Below are 21,440 nucleotides of genomic sequence, written 5' to 3' on the forward strand. Positions count from 1 at the left end.
ATCATCAATTTTCTTTGTCAGCGGACTCATTTGGGTCATCAGAGTGGCATTACTTTCAGCATTTGTATTGTTTGGGTCAAGAGCGACCGAATGAACAATTGGGGTGGGGGTCATATTGTCATGACCCAAAATTCACTACAGGTCATGATGGCGCCTAACGCCGCCATTAGGCAAGCCAACAGTGATTGATCAACTTAGTTACTCTTTTTATTACTTTTGAAATCAAAATTTCCATTAATTAAATAGTATAAAATAGAATTTATATGGGTAAAATGATAATATTTACGTGAACTACAATAATGAACAACTAGTAGGAACCCCCAAAACCCCGTGTTACAAGTGCATGAGCATCTACTAAGGAGTACAATAAAATACAACATATATCTGAAATACAAGTTAGACGGGAGAATATAAATAACTCTGATGGAGACTCTGTATGCTGCGGATTGTAACATGAAATGCAGCTCACCATAAAGTCCCCACAATAGCCGCGCCTCTGCACCCAGAGGACCACTAGAAACATATATAGACCTGCATAATAAGTGCAGCAAGTGCAGCATGAGTACGTAAATTAATACGTACCCAGTAAGTATCTAGCCTAACCCCAGAGAAGTAGTGACGAGGGGTCGACATCGATACTTACTAGTAGTCCAATAAATCATGTACAGTAAGAAGTAAACATATGTGAGGCGAAGTAAATAAACGAAATACACGAGTATAAATACGTGGTACAATCCTCCTCTCAACAATAAAATCAAGCTCTCAATTAGCAGTTACCTCCTCAACCGGAGCATATATATATATATAATGAACCTCACCAGATAGGTTGTCACAATCCAAATCAGGAAAACTCGCAGACACACTGGTTTCTTATCAAATATTACGCACGATTCCGTAAGAGTATTTTATAAAAATATCGAGGCGTACAGCCCGATCCCATCATATTGTGTGCATTGCCGAGGGTCGAACGGCACGAACCATAGATGCATCTATTATACTGCCGAGGTGAACGGCCCGCTCCCATGAGAGTATGATAAAAAATTTTGTCGAGGCGAACGACTCGATCCCATTAGAATAAGAAGCTTTAATGGGTCCTTGACCCCACTCACGAATAACGTGTGAGTTATAAATTTTAAGGAAAACCTTTCGATGAAAACGCATGGCGCAGGAGAAATTGATAAGAGGAGCATAATTATTATGCAGTTAATCATGAAGCCCGTCAAATCTCTACTATAGCAAGCCTAGTCACGGGTCGTAACGTAAAATAAAGGAATTTAATAGGCAAGGAACAACTCAACTAGTACAGTTATAGCATGGCGGGAACCTATGTCTACCTGGACATAACATGAATCTAGACATGTACGGATTCTCGTCACCTCGTGCGTACGTAGCCCCCGCAACAAGTAACACATATCAAATACTTCACCTAGGGATAGTTTCCCCCTCACCAAGTTATATAGGAGACTTCCCTCGCTCCGAAGTTCCATAACCGGCTCCAACGCCACTCAAATACCTCAAACCGATGCCCGTCTCTCCAAAACTATGCAAACAATGTACAAATCCATAAATATATACTCTACTATCCATAATTAATCAATTCATAATAAATTTCCAATTCCGCTCGAAAAGTCGATAAAGTCAACCCTCGGACCCACGTGCCCGGATTTTAAAATATTTCGAAGATAATCATTACCCATAACACCACGAACTCAAATATATAATTTATTCCTAATTCCATTTCCAAAACCGTGGTCAAAAACCAAAATTATCAATTTCTAGGTTTCTTCAAAAATCCCACAATTACTATAATTTTTCATGTTTAAATCCACATGTAAATCATGTATTTAACTCACAACGGTAGGAATCACTTACCTCATGAAGGATAACAAAAATGGCACTCTAAAATCGCCCCCAAGACCGGCTCCAATGAGAGAAAAGAGATGAAGTGAGCCAAAACCCGATTTGGCTAACTTATACATTCTGCCCATGCGATCTTCACATCTGCGAAGCCAAAATACCGCACCTGCGGCGTCGCCTTTGCGACCACTCCTCCGCTTCTGCAGAAAATTACCCAACACAAAGCCTCACACCTGCGGAAACATTCCCCCCTTTTACGACATCGCATGTGCGACCTTCTTCCGCTCTTGCGCCTTTACCCGGTTCTGCGCCCAGCGTTTCGCTTTTGCGCTTGCGCAGATGCGGCCAAAGCTCTGCACCTGTGACCCTTCCCCTGGCCGGCTTTCTCCGCTTCTGTGACGACCTCCATCGCGCCTGCATGTCCGCACCTATGACCAAACCACCGGAGGTGCGATGACACCAGATTTCAGCAGTTTTTAGCATTTCCACAAATCCAAATTTCAATCCATTTCAAACCCGAGGCCCCCGGGACCCCATCCAAACATACCAACCAGTTCCAAAACATAACATGAACCTACTCGGAGTCTCAAATCACACCAAACAACATAAAAATTATGAATCGACGATCGAAACCTTCATTTAAACTTTTAAACTTCGACGAACGCGTCCGAATCACACTTAAACTTTTCGGAATGACGCCAAACTTTGCGCACAAGTCCTATATTACAATACGAACCTATTCCAAGGCTCGTAATCCCATACGAACTTCGATAACACCAAAGTCCACTTCAATTCAAACTTAAAAAATTCTTGAAACCTTCAAAATGCCAACTTCCACAGTAAGCGCTGAAATGCTCTCGGGCCACCCGATACTCAACCGAACATACGCCCAAGTCTGAAATCATCATACGAACCTATTGGAACCTTCAAATCTAAATTCTGAGGTTGTCTACTCAAAAGTCAAACCTTAGTCAATTCTTCCAACTTAAAGCTTCCGAAATTAAAATTTTCTTTCTAAATCAACTTCAAACTTTTCGAAATTCAATTTCGACCACACGTACAAGTCATAATACCTGAAGTGAAGCTACTCAAGGCCTCAAACCGCTGAACAATACACTAGAGCTCAAAACGACCGGTCGGGTCGTTACATATGTCCCTTGTCATGCAGCCTCAATTCTGAGCCATTTTGTCAAGAAGAATTTTACAACCAATGAATATTTTGCTAAAGAATGCTCTTCCTACTGAAGTATCAACAATAGCCTTCAAACTGTCAACTAAACCCATATAATACCTATGTCCTAACATTTGATCCGGAATACCATGGTGTGGACACTTCACCAGCATTCCTTTGAATCTTTCCCAAGTTTCCTGCAAAGTTTCCATTGATTTTTGACTGAATTACAATATCTCATCAATCTGCTTTGCAGTGGATAGAACTTATTCAAGAACTGCTTGACTAATTCTTCCCAAGTGTTTATGGAGCTGATGGGGAGCAAATTTAATCAAGTATGTGCTTCTACAGTCACCGGTAATGGAAACAATAAGATCCGAATTGCTTCTGGTGTCACATTAGGCTGCCTTTGAGTGATACAAATTGACAAAAAATTCTTTAAATGTTGTTGTGGATCTTCAAGACGGGACCCAGAGAATAGTCATTTATTCTGCAACAGGTGCAACATGTTGTTCATGATTTGGAATGTCTTCGCTTATATCTGAGGGACTGCAATTGCGGTTGCCAGATTATCAGCGGTAGGTTGAGCCCAATCATATGAAGTAGTTTCCGGCACTAAAGGTTCCACATCTCTGTTGTTTGGATCACGTTGATTTATTTTTTTCATTATTATTCTCGATGTCACCCATTTCAATTTCAGTTAGCTCGTTCGGTTTTTGTTGTTGTCTATTTCTCTTGTTAGCCCGTTTCAGTGCCCTGAAAGCTTTCTCAAGTTTTGGTAATGCTTCAAACAATTTACCAATTCTTGAGGAATTTATGGGCATACACCTACGACACACAAGATTGCAAACGTTAAAGTTTCGTTTAATTAAGAGTTTTATAATTAAAAAAATTTGACTAAATTAAGAATTCTAGCAATCCTTATAGTAATAATCAATAACACCATTAATTTTCCGGTAACGGCGCCAAAATTTGACCACTCCAACTATAACGTATAAAAAAGATTAAGAGGTAGTTGTAAATATAATCTGGTTCAAGAGTCCGGAGTCGAATCCTACATGGAATTAACCTATTAACAAAAACTATTCATCTCGCAAGAATTCGAATAATCAATCTATAGAAGTTGTAAATATCATTTTATTGATCTTCTAATAACTAAGGCAATTAGTAAGAAAGTAGTAAAAAAATATCATTAGTATAGCTAAAGGTTGTAAACAAGAACGAGAAGTCTTATAGTTATGATTTTCCAAATTGTCGGAATCCTCTCCGCTACATCTCCTATAATTTTACCTAATTACTCTCTATGGACCGTGAGCACTTCAGTTATCGTAATTCTCTCTCGAGTAACTATAATAATTTACTAGATGCACTCTCTCGAATTACGCTAGTGATCAGATCAAGGTTTTATTATCTCTAAATCCACCTTTAAATCTTCTGTATTGATCTCTCATATTCAGGAGTAACGTTGTTCAATAACCACCTAAATATGCACTCTTTGTCAAATAATACATGCTATATAGGAATAGCTAATTGATAGCATTCAATTAACTAAATTAAGCATATAGTTGAACACATAGAGAAATTCAAAGGCAGAACTATATTTAAATATAATGGGAGTTCATCCTTCAAAAGGTTCGATCAAACTCTAGATAGAAATTTAGCTATTCATAGTCATGCTAACAATCACATTCATAATTGAAAGCATTAAACTACAAACTAGGAAGAATTGAAAGAAGAATTCGTGTAATCCGTTGCTTGCAATTATTCCAGCCGTATTTTCCTCTTCAAAACTTGTCTAACTCTAAAAAAAAAAAAAACTAAGTTAATGAGGTAGTTATATGCTAGGGTACAATTAGGGCCAAATTAACTAAGTCCTAAGCTGATTGGGAGCTAAAACGCCTTGGACCAGGGACCTTGGCGTGTCGCGCTACTCTTTGCTCGCCCTGGACCTCGCGAGGCACAACCATGCACGAGGCACTTGGATTTTCTAGCCTCACCTAGCGCCCTCTGGGGCGTGACGCTTTTGCAGCCTTGCGCCGTGGTTCCTTTCGTGCTCTATTTTGTTGTTTTTGATGCCTCTTTGTCCAATTTTCTTTTCACTTCATTCCCAAATGAGCCTACACACAAAAATAACTCAATTAAGCGTAAACGTAGCACGAATCATTACGATTTATAAGTAAAGCATAGGGTAAATGACGATATAAAATATAACATATTAGCCTCGCATTAATCTCTAGGTGGTTGGAGCTAAAAAGCAACTTATTTTTACTGATAGAGATTATGCTTCTCGTATTAATTTAATTGCCAAAGTCCATGAATACAAAAGGTAGAAAGTTATATTGAGAGGGTACCAAAGTCTTTGAGATCAGAAGTTGTTTATCAAACTATATTGGCCAACCGCGCTTCAAAAGGTGACGTGAACAAATCTGAGGAGATCTTTAAGAAAATGAGGGATCTTGGATTCCCAGTCACATGCTTTGCTTGCAGTCAGTTATAAACGGATTGATAAAAAAGAAGATTGTGGATGTATATTGATAATGAAAAAAGAAACTATAAAACTTACTCCCTTCATTTACCAAATATGTATATTGATAATGAAAAAAGATACTATAAAACTTACTCCCTTCATTTACCAAATATTGATAGATGCCGGGGGTCAATCTAAATGACATTACTGGAATTGAGCAAATTGTTGAGACCATGAAGGCAGAAGAAGTCGAACCTAATTTTTATATAAAAAGCATCATGGCAAAACATTATATCTCTGGTGGTCTGATCACTCCCAACTATGCCTTACAATAAGGAAGCGGTCGCGAAAAAATAATCCGGCCTAAGAGTACGGATTCGAATTCCACTAAAAACTAAGGTTTCGCTATAACTATTAAGTATCACTAAGAAGACAATCTCGAACAATTCCTAAGATATAAATATTAAAATTATTATGTCTAACTAATTAGCTAATAAATTGAAGTAGTAAATTAACAACTAAAGCTACTAAGGGTTGGAGACAAGATTGGAAAATCCTAGAGTTATGATTTTCCTAATTGTCGATATTTTTCTTCCTGCAACATTTTCTATAATTTAGCTTAAGTATTCTCTACTAATCATGAGCACTCGACTTATCGTAATCCTATCTCGAGAACCTACAATAATATACTAGTCATATTCTCTCAAATTACGCTAGCTCGCACTTTCTTACCGTTCACAATGATCACGTCAAAGCTTTGTTATCTCTAATCCCGCTTTTAAATTCGTTATATTGATATCTCAAATACCTTTTGAGTGACGTTGTTCAATAACAACAACCTAAATATGCATTCTTTTTCAAGTAATACATAATAAATAGATACAACTAATTGAGAGCTCTTCAATTAACAAAAATAAGCATGTCGTTGAACACGTAGAGAAACTCAAAGGTAAAATTGTATTAAAACGTAACGAGAATTCATTCTTCAAAAGATTAAATCAAACTCTAGATAATAATTTAGTTACTCGCAGTCACACTAATAATCACGTTAATAATTGAAAGCATCAATCCACAAACTAAGGAAGAACGGAAGAAGAATTCGTGTAATCCGTTGCTTGCAATTGTTCCAGCCGTATTTTCCTATTCAAAACTTGCCTCTCTCCTTAAAAACTAAGTTTAGGAGGTATTTATAAGGTAGGGTAAAGTTTAGAGCCGAAATAACCAAGTCCCAAGCTGTCTGGGAGTCAAAACGCCTTGGAACAAGGCCTTGGCGCATCGCACCCCTCTTTCCTCACCTTGCACCGTGTAAGGCGTTGATTTTGGCGCCTTTGACCTTGCAAGACCCCGTGTATGGCACGGTCCAGTGCTTGTCTAGCACGATTTGGGGCACGGTGCTTTTGCTGCCTTGCGCGGTGGTTCCTCTCTGCTCTATTTTATTGTCTTTGATGCTTCTTTGTCCAGTTTTCTTTTCACTTCAATCCCAAATAATCTTACACACAAAACAACTCAATTAAGCGTAAACATAGTATGAATCGTCAATATTATAAATAAAACATAGAGTAAACGATTATATAAAGCATAGGATTTTAGCCTCACATCAACACCCCACACTTAACTATTGCTTTCCCTCGAGTCAACCAAAACCAAAGGAACTCACGACATCCTCCCCTCAAGCATCAACACCCTATGACCATGATTGATAGCAACAATTAAGCTCTATCATATACATTCAAAACATAAACAACATGCCCATAACAATCCTAGCATCGAAAACTGATTCAATGTCACAATGCACTCAGGACTCGAATATTCAACCTAACAGAAAAGTCTAATAATGTTACCTATCTATCGTAAAATCATGTGCCTTCACAACAAAATAACAGAGAATAAGTAGTCCACACATCTAAATCAAATACTCGAATATATTTTAAGGAATCACACATATAAAAGAAATTACTCACTCTCCAAAAGAAGTCACATGCATGCAAAAGGTACCATAGGCTTACTCATTATGTAAACCTCTACTAATATAGGCCCACTCGGTCTCAAATGAACTAGAAATTATTATAGTTGTAATATGAGCTAAGGGACGGGTAAGATAAATATAGATAATAGTGGTGAACCCTCCTAAGCACTTTCACACATCACATAGTCAACTTTTAAGCGCAACATTTTTTCAACCATACTTCAAACATCACAATCAAGACCACCCACAAAAATATGTTCCATCTTTCTTTAGGAACTACTTTAACTCACAACCACTAGTAAGGATAATATGTATTTATTTCTTTTTGCTATATTTTTTTTCTTATTTTTTTCAAATATATTTTTCTAATTTTTCTTTTCTTTTTCTACTATTTTTTTCTTTGTATTTTGTATTACCCGCTAGTCGTGTTCTCTTTAAGATTTAAGTGCACCTTTATTCCTTCCATTGGTTCCACTAAACCATTCTCATTACTTCTTTCTAGCGCATATTCATACAATTCAAGTGCTTTAAGAGGTAAAAGGCTCAAAACGCAATTAAGAACAAAGGGTAATGCGGATGCCAAAGAAAGGGTCTACAAGCTCAAAAGGGTTAGCTACGGATAATTTTATTTGTGGTAAGCATAAACACTCATTAAGATTAAAAAAGCCTAAAATTATTTTTCAAACTAAGCAATACCTAAAATTTCGCTTCAACTCATATGCCGGACAAGTTCTAGACACAATTGAAAAAATATGGACTATACAATAACTCACTTCACACAATGATACATGATTCACTAAGGACGTTCTCATTCCGACTCTCAAATCAAGTAAATATTCACATAGCCAAGAGATATAAGCATAACGCATAAAGTGAATACAAGTTAAGAGAAAGAGCCATAGGCGCAACAAAATATGCTATCTAGGTTTATCTAGACATCATCAAATATCTAAAATAAAGGAAAGACGATACATATGCTAAAACCTAAGTATGCTACTATCAAATAAGTCAAAGGGAATGAATCAAATCATTCTTCCCTATTTTATTTCCTAAATCCTACTATACGCTAAATATTAGAAAAAAATATTACGCGATTCAAGTAACATTCCATAGAAAAGAACCGAGACACAAAAAAAAATCACGAAAAATTATTATTATCTAAAGAAAATAAAAAGTCATCTTTTTATACTTTTCTATTTTTTATTTTTTTGTATTTTTATTTAGAATTTAAACCCTTAAGAAAACTCTCTAGGAGATCCATCGTAAGGAAAATTTCAATCTTTTTTTATCCTTTTTTTTTTTTTTTTTGTTTCAACAACACACCTAAAATAATGCGAGTAAAACGACACATGAAATCGCCCAGATAATTCTTCACTTTATACTTAAAATTATACATTGTCCTCAATGTAAACCATAAATAACATGAGCAAAAAAAAACCTTGTAGGCCAAAGACTGAAGTATTAGCAGCTCATGGAGTACTCAAACTTCTTACCGGTATAGTCCTTTGTGCGGGTACCCCACATTTAGTTCCAACCATCTGACTTGCTTTTGCTTCTTTCCAGTGGCTTTACTTTCCATGCTCCTACAAAATTAAAAAAGCTACATTATAAAAAAAAAAATAGAAAAGGTAAAACAAATCCAGTAAAGTTAGGTTGCCTCCCAACAAGCACCTTAATTAACGTCGTGACATAACGTGACTCACTTTTTGCCTCCACCTCGAACTTATGAATTGAACCTCAAGTTTTGATTCAAGCTTATAATTATGCTCTTTAGGCTGTACAAATTCTCGTGAGTCAAAAATTAAATAATTCCTTATGTACTTTTTTGTTGTCAACTGAGGAGTGTCATCTTACCTTGACAGCCTCGAAAATTCAGAATATAAGGCTCATATACCTCTTTTCTTGACTCCGTTGTATGCTCGTAAGGGTCCATTCACATTTTACCATCAAAACACAATATAGAGAAGTGTTTTGAATGAGGCATAACACACTCGTATATATCAATTTCGAGATGTTCAACATCCTCAACATAAATGACACTAGAGTCAACTAAATTTGTATCCTGAATGTTCTTGGCTGACTCTAGTATCACTTCTTTAATATTGACTTTCTCAAAATCTAGTTGGTTAGATTGTTAGTGTTCTACTCTGACATCCTTCATCAGTACCTCAAATTTTGCCTCTGATGCACACTTTTCTTGGGTACTATCCATAATATTAGCTTGTTGAACATTAAAAGCTTCCATCAATTGACTCACTTGAGCCTTCAAGTTGTGCATAATTGCCTCGTGTCTTTGTATCTGTAATTGTATCTTATTATTTGCTCCACAAGGCACATTAACATATCATTAATCTCCTTTAGATTAGCATCCCCTGATTCTTTATTCTTATTAACTTCACAAGAAAAAGTATGGGAGAGTGGGGGAGAGAAAAAGGAGGTAGGACAGAGAGAGTAGAGATAGAGAGAGGAGAGACGTACCTACTGGGCGGCTCAGTGGACGCCGATGCCGACAAGTTCACCGGAAGTGAAAATTACCGTTGAATCGAAGAGAGAGAGAGCAAATAATACAAAGTTAAATATTCTCATTTTTAGGACTTTAAAATGATATCTAAAATGTATATATGCAATCAATGGATTTAATAACTTTTCATAGTAATTTATTCGTCCTATTAAGTTTTCATATTTTAGATTTTTTTTTTTGCCCATGCACATTTCTACAAAGTTATATAAATTATAAATTCTTGTTTTTTATCTCAATAACTAAAACCTCAATATATGGGTAACATTGAAACCTTTAAAGGGAGATAAATTGAGAAGACATTCGATTCAAATAGAAATATAGTTAATTAGTCTTGCTTGTATCTTGTCGAATGAACTTGAGAATAGCTTTTGAAAAAAAAAATAGAAAAATTCTTAAATCTGTAAGGGCTATGTATTTTTACTAAAACTAAAAAGGAAGCGAGATAACTTGTGAAATTGAATTGATAAAATTATAAAATTAGAATAATATTTAAGGTGAATATTATTTATTGAGTTAGCTATATAAGATTACTATTCATCGACCTCAGAAGTTTATACTTTATTTTATGATTCAAACAATATTTAAAAATATAATTTTTCTTACAAAAAAATTACTCATTGAGATGAAAAGCACTTGCAATGCCCTTACGCTAAAACTAGTACATTGACAAGTATGATATTACACTAATTTGTGTTCATCTTTATTATAAGTATCACTTATTTTCCACCATTATATGTATCAAATAACTTAGTCTGACAAATATTAGGCCAACCGTAAGTAATTACCTAATATTTGTCTTTACTGAGATTAAACCCTGATTTCTTAAATTGATTTGTTATTTCAAGTTATTAATATATTTTTGATGATATGTGTATATAACAAAACAAAGTGTGTATCAGATTTTATATAAAATGGTATATAGTTAAAAAAAATATTATAAATCACAAATTTCTATAATCAAAAAATTCTGTAACTCTTTATTAACTCTTTAAATGATAAAAGTGCCATTTTAAATTTTAAAGTAAAATTACTACTGCTACTATTTAAAAGGAAAAACGAAAACGCCAAAAAAAAAGAAGGAAAAGGAAAAGCTTCTTTAGAAGACCTCGACATACTTTTTTTTTCCTCCTTCCTGAAGCTCGAAACCAACAGGTCTCCCTGCCGCCTTCATATGCTCAACACCCCTTCTAAACCTCCAAATAGAAAAAATTATTTTAGCTAAATTCCCTATTTCTGGGTCTCTGTCAAATTTGCAAATTCTGTATCTGCTTTTGTTCCCTATATCTTGAAAAACCCCAAAAATTCTATTTTTGAGAATTAAATCTTTTACATTTATCAATTTTTGCTAGGACTGACAGCAATTGAAAGAATTTTTATGATTAGTTGGTTGGAATGGTGAATAATTTGGAGGAAGGCGGAAAGAATCCATCAGAAGTTTCTAGGAGGTCATGGGGCCCCACTACTACTGTTTCGGGTCAATCGGTTTCAACCAGTGGCAGTGTCGGGTCTCCATCGGCCGTGGCAACTCCTGGGAGTGAGAACACTTTCGTTAGGCTAAACAACCTTGATATTCATGCTGATGATGCTGCATCTCAAGGGGCTGCTGCGTGAGTCTTGTTTTTTTTTTCTTTTTAATGGTATCTTTATTTATAACTTCTTTTCTATAAAGGAAAATGTCTTGTTTATTGCTTAATTGTATTAAGAAAAATGTATTGCATGTACTTTATGAAGATAGAACTCTACTTAGTGCAGTAGCTGATCCAACATATAAGTATTCTGTATGGATATAGAAAAAATTACAACAACTATGATGCATACGGGTCCATAATTTAAACTTAACGGGTTCTTAGCATTGAACCCATTATACTTTTAAGTTATGGGTTCGTACCTACTATTTGTTGCAATTTTAGTGGAATTTGTAATAAGTTTATGCTCCGCGTCGAAATCACTAGGTTCACATGAACCCAGTTGCGTAACTGTGGATCCGCCTTTGACCGACCACGTTATTCCATTTAAACTCATCTAAAATAAAGCATGTGTTGCGCATATTGCAGTCACAAGCTTGGGTGAAGGACGGGGGTTGTGATAGGCTGACATCCAACGTAAAACTAGCAACATGATGAATCCTCACATTATAAAATTGTCTTAATACATAGATTGCCATGCCACCTGAGCTTGTCCTTAAATCTCTGTTACACACCTGTTGATCACGTGAATAACTTTACACACCCAAACATTTCAAAAGTGTGTCTATGACACATGTGACAAGAGTGAGTTGCTCTAGTGGTGAGCACCTCCACTTCCAACCAAGAGGTTGTGAGTTCGAGTCACCCAAGAGCAAGGTGGAGAGTTCTTGGAGGGAGGGAGCCGAGGGTCTATCGGAAACAGCCTCTCTACCCCAGGTAGGGGTAAGGTCTGCGTACACACTACCCTCCCCAGACCCCACTAGTGAGATTATACTGGGTTGTTGTTGTTGTCTATGACACACATCTTCAGTGTTTAAACACTCTTTTCAAACAAGTGTATATCACGCAGCAATGAAGTCGTGACACATATTATTAACTTAAAAAACAAACAAATAACCCTTAAATCCATCTCAAGCAACCTCCCAAAATCACCATGGCTGCCGGCAGATCTTGACCGATGATAATGGCTCCACCAATGACCATCTCACTCCTTTTAGTTTTTCGTCAATAAAATCTCATTTTCCCCACCTTCTTCCTCCATTAACGCTGCCTACACTTAAAGCTTACTAATTGAAATGCTTAGCAACACATAAATGCTTCACCCAAAATGGTGAAATTTGCGGACCATTTTTTGCATGTTGGATCTTCTATCCTCACCTTCATCTCACCTGATTTCTGTTTTGGTAAAATCGAACACCACTCATGAAGAAGATCTGGAATTGCCCCTGGAAACCCATCATGTTCACGACATGAAGGAGCCATTGATGAGCTAGCACAATTGCCCCCCCTGGAAACCCACCATTGGTCCTAATGCAAACAGTAATACTGATCAAGGAAAAAAGGGAGCAAGAAGAGATTAATCTTAGTTTGGTCCTATAGCAAACACTAATTTTGAAAAAGATGGGCGGGGGAAGAGGGAAGGGATGGTCACAGCTGGGCAAGAAGATCTGTTTGGTCTTTGGGAAGGAGATAGAATTAGTTTTTCCTTCTTTTTTTTCCCAAGTTAAATAAGAAATTTTATATGGTCCACACGCTTCTTTTTTGTGTGAAATACGTGCTTGCCACGTCATTAAAGTGGTGTGTCATAGACACACTTTTGAAAGGTTTGGCGTATAAAATTGTTCCCGTGGTCAACAAGTTTGTAACAGGGATTTGGGGACAAGCTCAGGACTCAAATCTATGTATTAAGCCTTGGGAAATTTAAAGAAAATGTTCACAATATTTTTTTTGATGAAGTAAAGTGGGAAAATGTTAAAGATATTTATAGTGGCCCACCGCGTTTAAAACACGGATTCACCTAGGATTTGTCATTCTCAATAGTTTGTTTGATAGGTAAAATAACTACTTTTTTAGAGGAACTATTGTAAATTGTAGGTACCTGGTGGAATAGTCGAAGCGCATGCAAGCTAGCTAGGATACCAACATCATAAATAAACTATAGTAAATTGCTAAACCTTTAGTTAGCGGAACTTGCATTAGCCATTTTTCTTGTGTTTAAGAAGCATGGACATGGCTTAAAGACTGAGCCAAGGAATGACATAGACACGTGGAAATTGATAATGCTAAAACATTATGAGAAATACATGGGAAGAGTAATAGACGTAGGTGTCCAAAAGTTTATAGGAATGCATTGCTATAGTGATAGAGGATATGACTTTCAACTTCATAGCATTGGATCTGTGACCATGCAAGCCTCATGCTACTGGGTTGTTGCATACAGTTTATTTATGTAAACCTGTTAGAATATTTGCTATTAAGGTGATGATCCTACTGAGTCTGGCAAAATTTGGCCTTAATATTGTCTAAGAAACAATAAGTGTTCATTGTTGTGGTTTAGGCATCATAGGTGGTGATGTTACACACTTACATTGTTCTTCTCATTTTGATGATTTGCTAGATTACAAATTTACAATGTCATTATGTGGTTAAACATGGAACTCACAAATGAATTGCTAAAGGTGTATGCCTTTTTCTCTCAGAATAATGTTTCACCTACATTTACTTAAGCTTTACTTACCACAAGTTCTTATTAGTAACAGGAAAAAGAAAAGAGGTCAGCGTGCAACAGGAGGGGATAAGAGCGGTAGAGGACTCAGACAGTTTAGCATGAAAGGTTTTTGCTTTTAATCAGTTTTCATCTTCTTTTGGGTATTACTTTGCATAAATGTCTAAACCTTTGCAGCGGCTGATTGCTTTTATTTCGCACCTCATTTGTTTCTTGTGTGTTGCAAGCATCTCTAACTTACTTGAGCTCTGGTATCAGAGCTTCCTACTAATAACTAAGTTATTGCTTTTTTCTACAGTTTGTGAGAAAGTGGAAAGCAAAGGAAGAACTACTTATAATGAGGTCAGTTGGCTTGAGAAAATTCATAATGTTACTCAATGTTAGATGATTTTTAAAATTTCTGATGTTTCCTTTCATCTGTATCTTTGTTTCACAAATGGATGCTATGATTCAGTGAACTCAAGTTGATAGTTGTGCCTTTTTTACTTGTACCTGTTCTATTATATATTCTTTTTCCCTTCTCGTCTGTATGATGTGTTTGTGGATGTCCAAATTAGATTTTTCATTATGATGACTCCGATGTATAATGATGTTTAGTATCTGTTCTGACAGCACCTGTTGCAAATTGAGCAAACTACAAAAAGGATGCTAACTTCTGTGTCTATTTTGAGATGACATTTTTTATCTGATACTCCCATCCTTTCTAAATTGTATCATGCTAGGATCTTTTACTAGTGTAATATCACGCCATCTGCATATGAAAGTCGAACTTAGAGTTGATTCCCGTTTTGCATTCTTATACCAACACAGAGGTTTATACATTCACATATTGATTCTTGAGACAATTTTTGGTATCAAAAGACCCCATCCCTAGGACTTCTTAGCTGAGAAGTGTGCCGTGTTAGGTGGAGGTACTGTATGTCAAGTTAGTTTCTTTTGGTTGATATATTTACGGCATTTTGGAGGTTCCATGGTCCTTCACTTTTCTTTCTGTAAGGCTTTTTATTCTGCTATAGCTAAAGATAGGAGACGTTATCTTTGTAATTCTTGCTTAATGTACAAAAGAAATAGTAGTAACTTTTGCTAAATTTCGACAAAGGGAGCAAGGAGTTAAATCTTAGTCATCGAAAAGTCCACTAAGTAGTGAATAACTGGGTGGATGGCCCTGTTTCCCATATTGGCAGCTGTCAATTGAGAGAAGTTTGTTTTCTGGAATTTCTATTGTTTTGTGTGCATCTATCCACGTTCCTCTTTCTGGCATTTGGTTATCTCTATATCACCTGATTGATGGCATACAACAATAACAAAATCAACAACCACAACTACGCCTCAGTCCCAAACAAGTTGGGTTCAGACTTGATTTTGATGGAATGGTTTTTTTTTTTTTTTTTTCCTGTGAGGATGTTTGCAATTTGTTGTGCGGAGGGACAATCTAATTAATTGCTATTGGGTGTCATGCCTTGCACGCGTTGGTGTCTGAAGACATTTGCTTCGGAAGGAAAGTGGTTACCTATCATGTGATGTTGAGACGTGGAGTTAAGATCCTTTTGTTACTTGTGAGAGAACTTCGGATTTCCTCCTAATTACTGATTTTAAACATTCTCCAATTGCCTTCATCTCTCTAATATATTTGAGGTAAGATGTACTCCCTCTTTCCCAATTTATATGCCATACTCTCGGTTTTAGTTCGTCCCAAAAACAATATCATACTTCCTTATTTAGAAACAATTTAACTTTAAATTCCTATGTTACCCTTAATAAAATGATTTACAACCACACAAATATATATGGCTTATTTTATATCACAAGTTTCAAAAGTCTTTCTTCCTTTCTTAAACTCCGTGTTGAGTTAAACACCGCTATATAAATTGGGATGGAGGTAGTACTAGTTATTACTCTGGGATGATTCATTACATGGCTTTTGGCTATGCAAAATAATGTCTCACCAGGAGGTCACGGGTTCGAGCCGTGGAAACAGCCTCTTACAGAAATACAGGGTAAGGCTGCATATGACAGACCCTTGTGGTCCGGCCCTTCCCCGGACCCCGCGCATAGCGGGAGCTTAGTGCACCGGGTTGCCCTTCTGTTGAACTATTGATGAGGTTGTTTTCTGTCTTCAGGATTAATATTATTCTTAATCATTCTCATGGCTTGAGCATTGAGAGGTGGATTATCTGTTCTGTGCATTGAATATATTAAATAATAGTGCAAGCCTTTTCTTAATAAATTTATGATCAAAGTTATCAGTTATTGTCAAGAAATTGCTGCATAGAATTTCTGTAACTTAATCTCAGGAAAAAAGAAATAAAATATTTTAAGGAAAGTAACTTCGAGTTCATAATATCTTCCTTGGGACTAGTCATTTGGCTGCATCAGACAATACGAGGGTAGTTATACTTTTGTTGGCTTCTCGGACTTATTTTTCATTCTCCTGTGTTGAACGATTTGTTTTTCAAGGGATTTCTTAACTCAGAAGTTAATGTCTTGGGCAGGTTGCAGATGAACTTGTAGCTGAGTTTTCTGATCCTACCAATAGTCATGAATCTTCAGATCAGGTTTTTCTCCATTCTCGTGGCTCATATTGGACTTCCTTGTTTTCAACAATGAAATCAGTTTGAACCTTTTATGTTTGACAGCGACAATATGATGAGAAGAACATCAGACGACGAGTCTATGATGCTCTGAACGTACTTATGGCTATGGATATCATTTCCAAAGATAAAAAGGAAATACAGTGGAAGGGTTTACCACGAACTGATGCGAATGATATTGAGGAGCTAAAGGTTTGATTTCAAATTTGTCTATTTCGTATTTTCCCCCCTCTCTTTCTCTTTCCTCTTTTTTACAAATTGATAAGCCATCAATTTTTGGCACACATCTGTTGATCTATGTTTATTTCAATCACATATTTATTTTAACTGCAGGCCGAGCGTCTTAGCTTGAGAAATAGGATCGAAAAGAAAGCAGCCTATTTAGAAGAACTAGAAGAACAAGTATGAATACTCTCTGAGCACTATCTTAGTTCAATGTTGATAATAAGTTTGGTAGTCTTTCACTATGCTGATATGCAATGATATCTTCGTTCGTATTCCTTATTCTTCTTTTCACTAAAGCGTTTTCCTTTCGAAAGTATGTAGGGCTTCAAAACCTCATAAAACGCAATAAGCAGTTATATGGCTCAGGCAATGCTCCTAGTGGTGGTGTGGCTTTACCATTTATTTTAGTGCAGGTAAATGCTCAACAATCATCTATTGTTGTTATTGGTCATTGTATAGCAAATAATATCTGATACAAGTCATTGCATTCTTTAATATGTCATCTCATGATTTCTTTTGTTGGAATTAGTCTAAGGCTACAAGTGACGCAAGTAAGCTCGGGGCAACCTAAGCTTTCCTCCAACTTGTCTTAGCTGTACTTGAGCTTAAGTAAATTTTGACCTAGCTCAGGCCCAACAATTTTTATATTAATTATTGCTGATTGTTTTTCATCTACATTTGATTAAAACCCTTATTACTAATTAAAATCGGAAGGATAACTTTTTAAAAGAATGAGAAGATATTATGACCAGATATAACATACCTCTGGTCTCTGATACACAGAGAGAAAACATATAGATCGTATCCAATAAGATTTGCGTGGTTAATGAAACTGTTTAAAGAGTTATAAATTAGTCTTAAATGAGTGGAGTCTTTGTCCGTCAAGAAGAGTAAAGCACCTATCCAGACAATTTTGATTGAAGCGTGGGAGGAAGATAAGCTTCTGTTTATATTCTTACGTATTGAGTTATAGTCGCAAATTATTTAAAATTAGAAGATCAAAAAAACTTTTGTAGTGAAGTTAGATTTATGATGTCCATATTCTATTCTATTAGTTCCGTTTCTTCGTATTGGCAGGCCTTATTTTGACTTGGCAACTAGTAATAGGCTCGATAGAAGTTTTGGGATTTAACAAGTCACTTTCGTCTTTTTTTGGAATAGAAAAGGAAATAAAAGCATTGAAAAAAGGGACATCCCTTTACGGAAAATAGTGTTCTCAGATGACTAAATAATGAAGTGGACAGTGTACTGCGAAAGTAGGGATCAAAAGCCTGGTATTTCTGTAAGATTTTGTTCATGAATTGGTCAGTTACTTGTCCAATACCCATCCTGAACTTATGATGGAGCTTTTCGAATAGCCACTTTATTTTCTTTTACTAAACTTGGGCTCATGCTGGAATTGCATTTTCCAATTTGTGCAACCTTAGCAGGGCTTATGGATAGGAGCGGAGCTAGAAGGTTACGTATGGGTTCGGCTGAATCCAACAGCTTTAGTCCCAACGCTGTATTTGTATTAAGAAATTCATTAAGTATGTACAAAGATTAAATTTAGAACCCACCTGGTGTCACTATCTAAGAATTTAGAACTCATATAGTTCAAATTGTGGCTCCACCTCTGCTTATTGGGTTCTACTTTTGAATCTAGTACAAAGGAGGCATCTGTCCACAATATTTAACTTTTCCTCTTTGCATATTTTGGGTTAAGCCCCTATCTTATTGCCATGCACAAAAGGAAATCATAATGTTGGGAGTATGGCATCGTTGCTTTTTCATCAATGACATTGTGCAGCGTATCATAAATTACGTGCAACATAAAATTCCAGCTATAGCATTGACAAGAAAATGTTGTTTACAGTACTGTTGTCTTAGCATTTCGTTGTTATCATGCTTATATTTCTTTTTATGCTGTAGACTCGTCCTCATGCCACAGTCGAAGTGGAAATATCAGAAGATATGCAGCTGGTGCATTTCGACTTCAACAGGTTAGTACCCTCTGAATGTGGGGCCTATTTTGAGTTGAATGAGAGTGTAGATGATTCGGCTGAGTCATATAAACAAGTATACATACTTTTGACACCAACTGGACGTTTAACTAATAAACTTTTGACGTATCAAAACAACAAAATTATTCAGCAAGTTCAGGGTGGCTTGAGCTCATACCATTTCTTGCAATGTAATCCTGTCTTTTGACCTACGGGTATCAAACGTTATTGCAAATATTTGGTTATCCAACTTCTTTAACATTCATTAATTCGACTAATTATGGTTTACCAATTCCAGCACACCATTCGAGCTGCATGATGATAATTATGTCCTCAAAGCAATGAAATTTTGCGGAAGGCAAAAGAATGATGTTGATGCACAGAATGTATCTGCCGATGGAGCTGAAGGTTCCAGTTCCAGTATGGCCAACATATTCCAGCATCAAATCTCTCATACATCAGTGTCAAACACACCCGGTAGGCGTCCAACTCCAACCTCACCTCCTCTCCCTGGAATACTAAAGGCCCGCATCAAGCATGAGCATTAGTATGCTGGATTCATTCTTGATCAATTACTAAACTCATTATCTCATCATACCTGTACATTAAGTAGAATTTATTAACTGGAAGCATGCTCCTCTGTCCACTGATACTTCTGTAGCTCCTTTTGTTCTCATCTGTAGAGCAGTATTAGTAAATTTTTTTTTTTTTTTTTTTTTTTTTTTTTTTGCTTTGATAACACCTAATGGATCTCCAGTTATGATGACTTTTTAGGTATCTGTTAATCTTTTTATCAAATTAATTTTTTTTTTCTAGCAAATGAGTCAGAGAATATATATATATATATAGTTTCTGAACAGGAAGCCTGTACCTGCACTTTCATTTTACTGTTCCTATTAAGCCCCTGCTCATAAAAAAACTTGAAAGGGCACACAACAATGGTCAACGAAGTGAATTTAGAACCATACCACTGCACCCATGGTTTGCGTGTTATCTTGGCAGGATTCATGTTATATACAAAGACGACAACCCCCCAGTGAAATTTCACAAGTGAGATTTGGAGAGGGTAGTGAGTACACAAATCTTACCCCTATTTGAGGGAGTAGAGAAACTGTTTTCGAAAGACCCTCGACTGAAGAAGACGAAAAGAGACAAATATATCAGTACCATCAACAAAAATCAAAGAAATAATAACAGTGATACAAAAATCAAAAAATAAATAAATAACAATAACAAGTAAATAAGCCCGAAGGCCCGGTACAAAGACGACAAGCTTAATTAACATAATACTTGCGTATAACTTTTCCCTTGATCGATTTGATTGATTTATATATGGAAGGTAAAGCTTACGTGAAAACTTTTTCTTTTCCATAGTTCCATTGTTACTAGATCTTTGATATACTCCTTCGGTCTCAAATTATTTCTTATGTTTTTGTTTTACACGCCCCTTAAGAAAATATTCCATTCGTTCACTTTTACTTGGCATGTATACTAAAAATAGATTTTTATTTTTACTTGTCACTTTACGCATATCAAGAGAATACAAAAAAAAAATTCCTGTTATACCCACATTATTTATTACTCATTTCAAATCATTTTCTCAAATCCAATAAAATATGCATCAATTAATATGAGTATCATGGTAAATTATGCACTTCATTTATTATTTTTTATAAGACGTAAAAAGTCAAAAACGTACCAAGTAAAAGTGAACGAAGGGAGTAATAATTATGAGGTATTATTGATTATTTAATCCTTATTTATGTCTTATTGCCGTTATTGGTATTTGAACAATTATAATAATACCCCTTAATTAAGGTGTTTGTAGTCTTCAAGAATAATACTACTAAGGGTAAAATAGAAAAACAAAATTAAATTTATCTTGAACTTCTAAAATAATATATAATTTGAGATAACTATTTTTAAAAATCACACCACTATCTTGGAAAATGAAAGCACCCTATCGGTAGAACATATTTAATGAGAATGTGCCACAAGGGGGCCATATATTTCACATATATAGTATATATATACTGAATATATTTTCTTGTTAGTTGTTCCACAAATGTGGGGGCCTATCCCAGCATTTAGGTCAATGTCGTGTCTGAGCAAAATCCTTGTATTTTTTCTAAAATGTCAAGGCACGTGCGATGTAATAGTCTTCTTTCTTTATCGGATGTTTCACACCCAAAATCTCATTCTCCTCTAATTAATAATGAGAAAAAACAAATAACCCTTCAGTTGGATGGAAGGGTCTTGTTTATTATATTTGTTTACCCGAAAAACGGATATAGTTGAATTTATTCATAATTCTAAGGATATGTGATATAACTCAATACAAACTGTAAGGACAAAAGAAAATATCAAATATGGACCGCAGAGAAGACAAAATAAACACAGTTGTAACGAAAGCGATTTTTTGGGATTAAGCAAGATGAATCAGTTTGTGAGGCTTAAAAGAATAACTAT

General features: G+C 35.8%; 1 protein-coding gene across 3 annotated transcripts; it reads left to right on the forward strand.

The window, feature by feature from the left end:
* Window positions 1-11,031: 11,031 nt before the first annotated feature.
* Window positions 11,032-19,748, forward strand: LOC107804732 (transcription factor-like protein DPB). 3 transcript variants are annotated; one of them, XM_016628750.2, is made up of 10 exons: window positions 11,032-11,134; window positions 11,332-11,589; window positions 14,202-14,281; window positions 14,472-14,515; window positions 16,666-16,728; window positions 16,810-16,956; window positions 17,098-17,166; window positions 17,304-17,402; window positions 18,901-18,971; window positions 19,270-19,748. In XM_016628750.2, the coding sequence occupies exons 2-10, from the start codon at window positions 11,375-11,377 to the stop codon at window positions 19,517-19,519; spliced, it is 1,038 nt and encodes a 345-aa protein (XP_016484236.1). In that variant the 5' UTR covers window positions 11,032-11,134; window positions 11,332-11,374; the 3' UTR covers window positions 19,520-19,748. The 3 variants fall into 3 exon arrangements, with proteins under 3 accessions (XP_016484236.1, XP_016484172.1, XP_016484298.1); XM_016628686.2 differs by having other exon boundaries at window positions 11,045-11,589; XM_016628812.2 differs by having other exon boundaries at window positions 11,045-11,589; window positions 14,208-14,281.
* Window positions 19,749-21,440: the final 1,692 nt, after the last annotated feature.

The sequence above is a fragment of the Nicotiana tabacum genome, chromosome 15 (assembly GCF_000715075.1).
Source record: "Nicotiana tabacum cultivar K326 chromosome 15, ASM71507v2, whole genome shotgun sequence".
Classification (NCBI taxonomy): Eukaryota; Viridiplantae; Streptophyta; class Magnoliopsida; order Solanales; family Solanaceae; genus Nicotiana; species Nicotiana tabacum.

What these genes read in the sequence shown, in the direction of transcription:
- LOC107804732 (XM_016628750.2), top strand. Translation starts at nt 11,375, where the DNA reads ATGGTGAATAATTTGGAGGAAGGCGGAAAGAATCCATCAGAAGTTTCT. An exon ending in TACCATTTATTTTAGTGCAG is followed by an intron (nt 17,403 to 18,900) that starts GTAAATGCTCAA and finishes TTTATGCTGTAG; the next exon opens with ACTCGTCCTCATGCCACAGT. An exon ending in GTGCATTTCGACTTCAACAG is followed by an intron (nt 18,972 to 19,269) that starts GTTAGTACCCTC and finishes TACCAATTCCAG; the next exon opens with CACACCATTCGAGCTGCATG.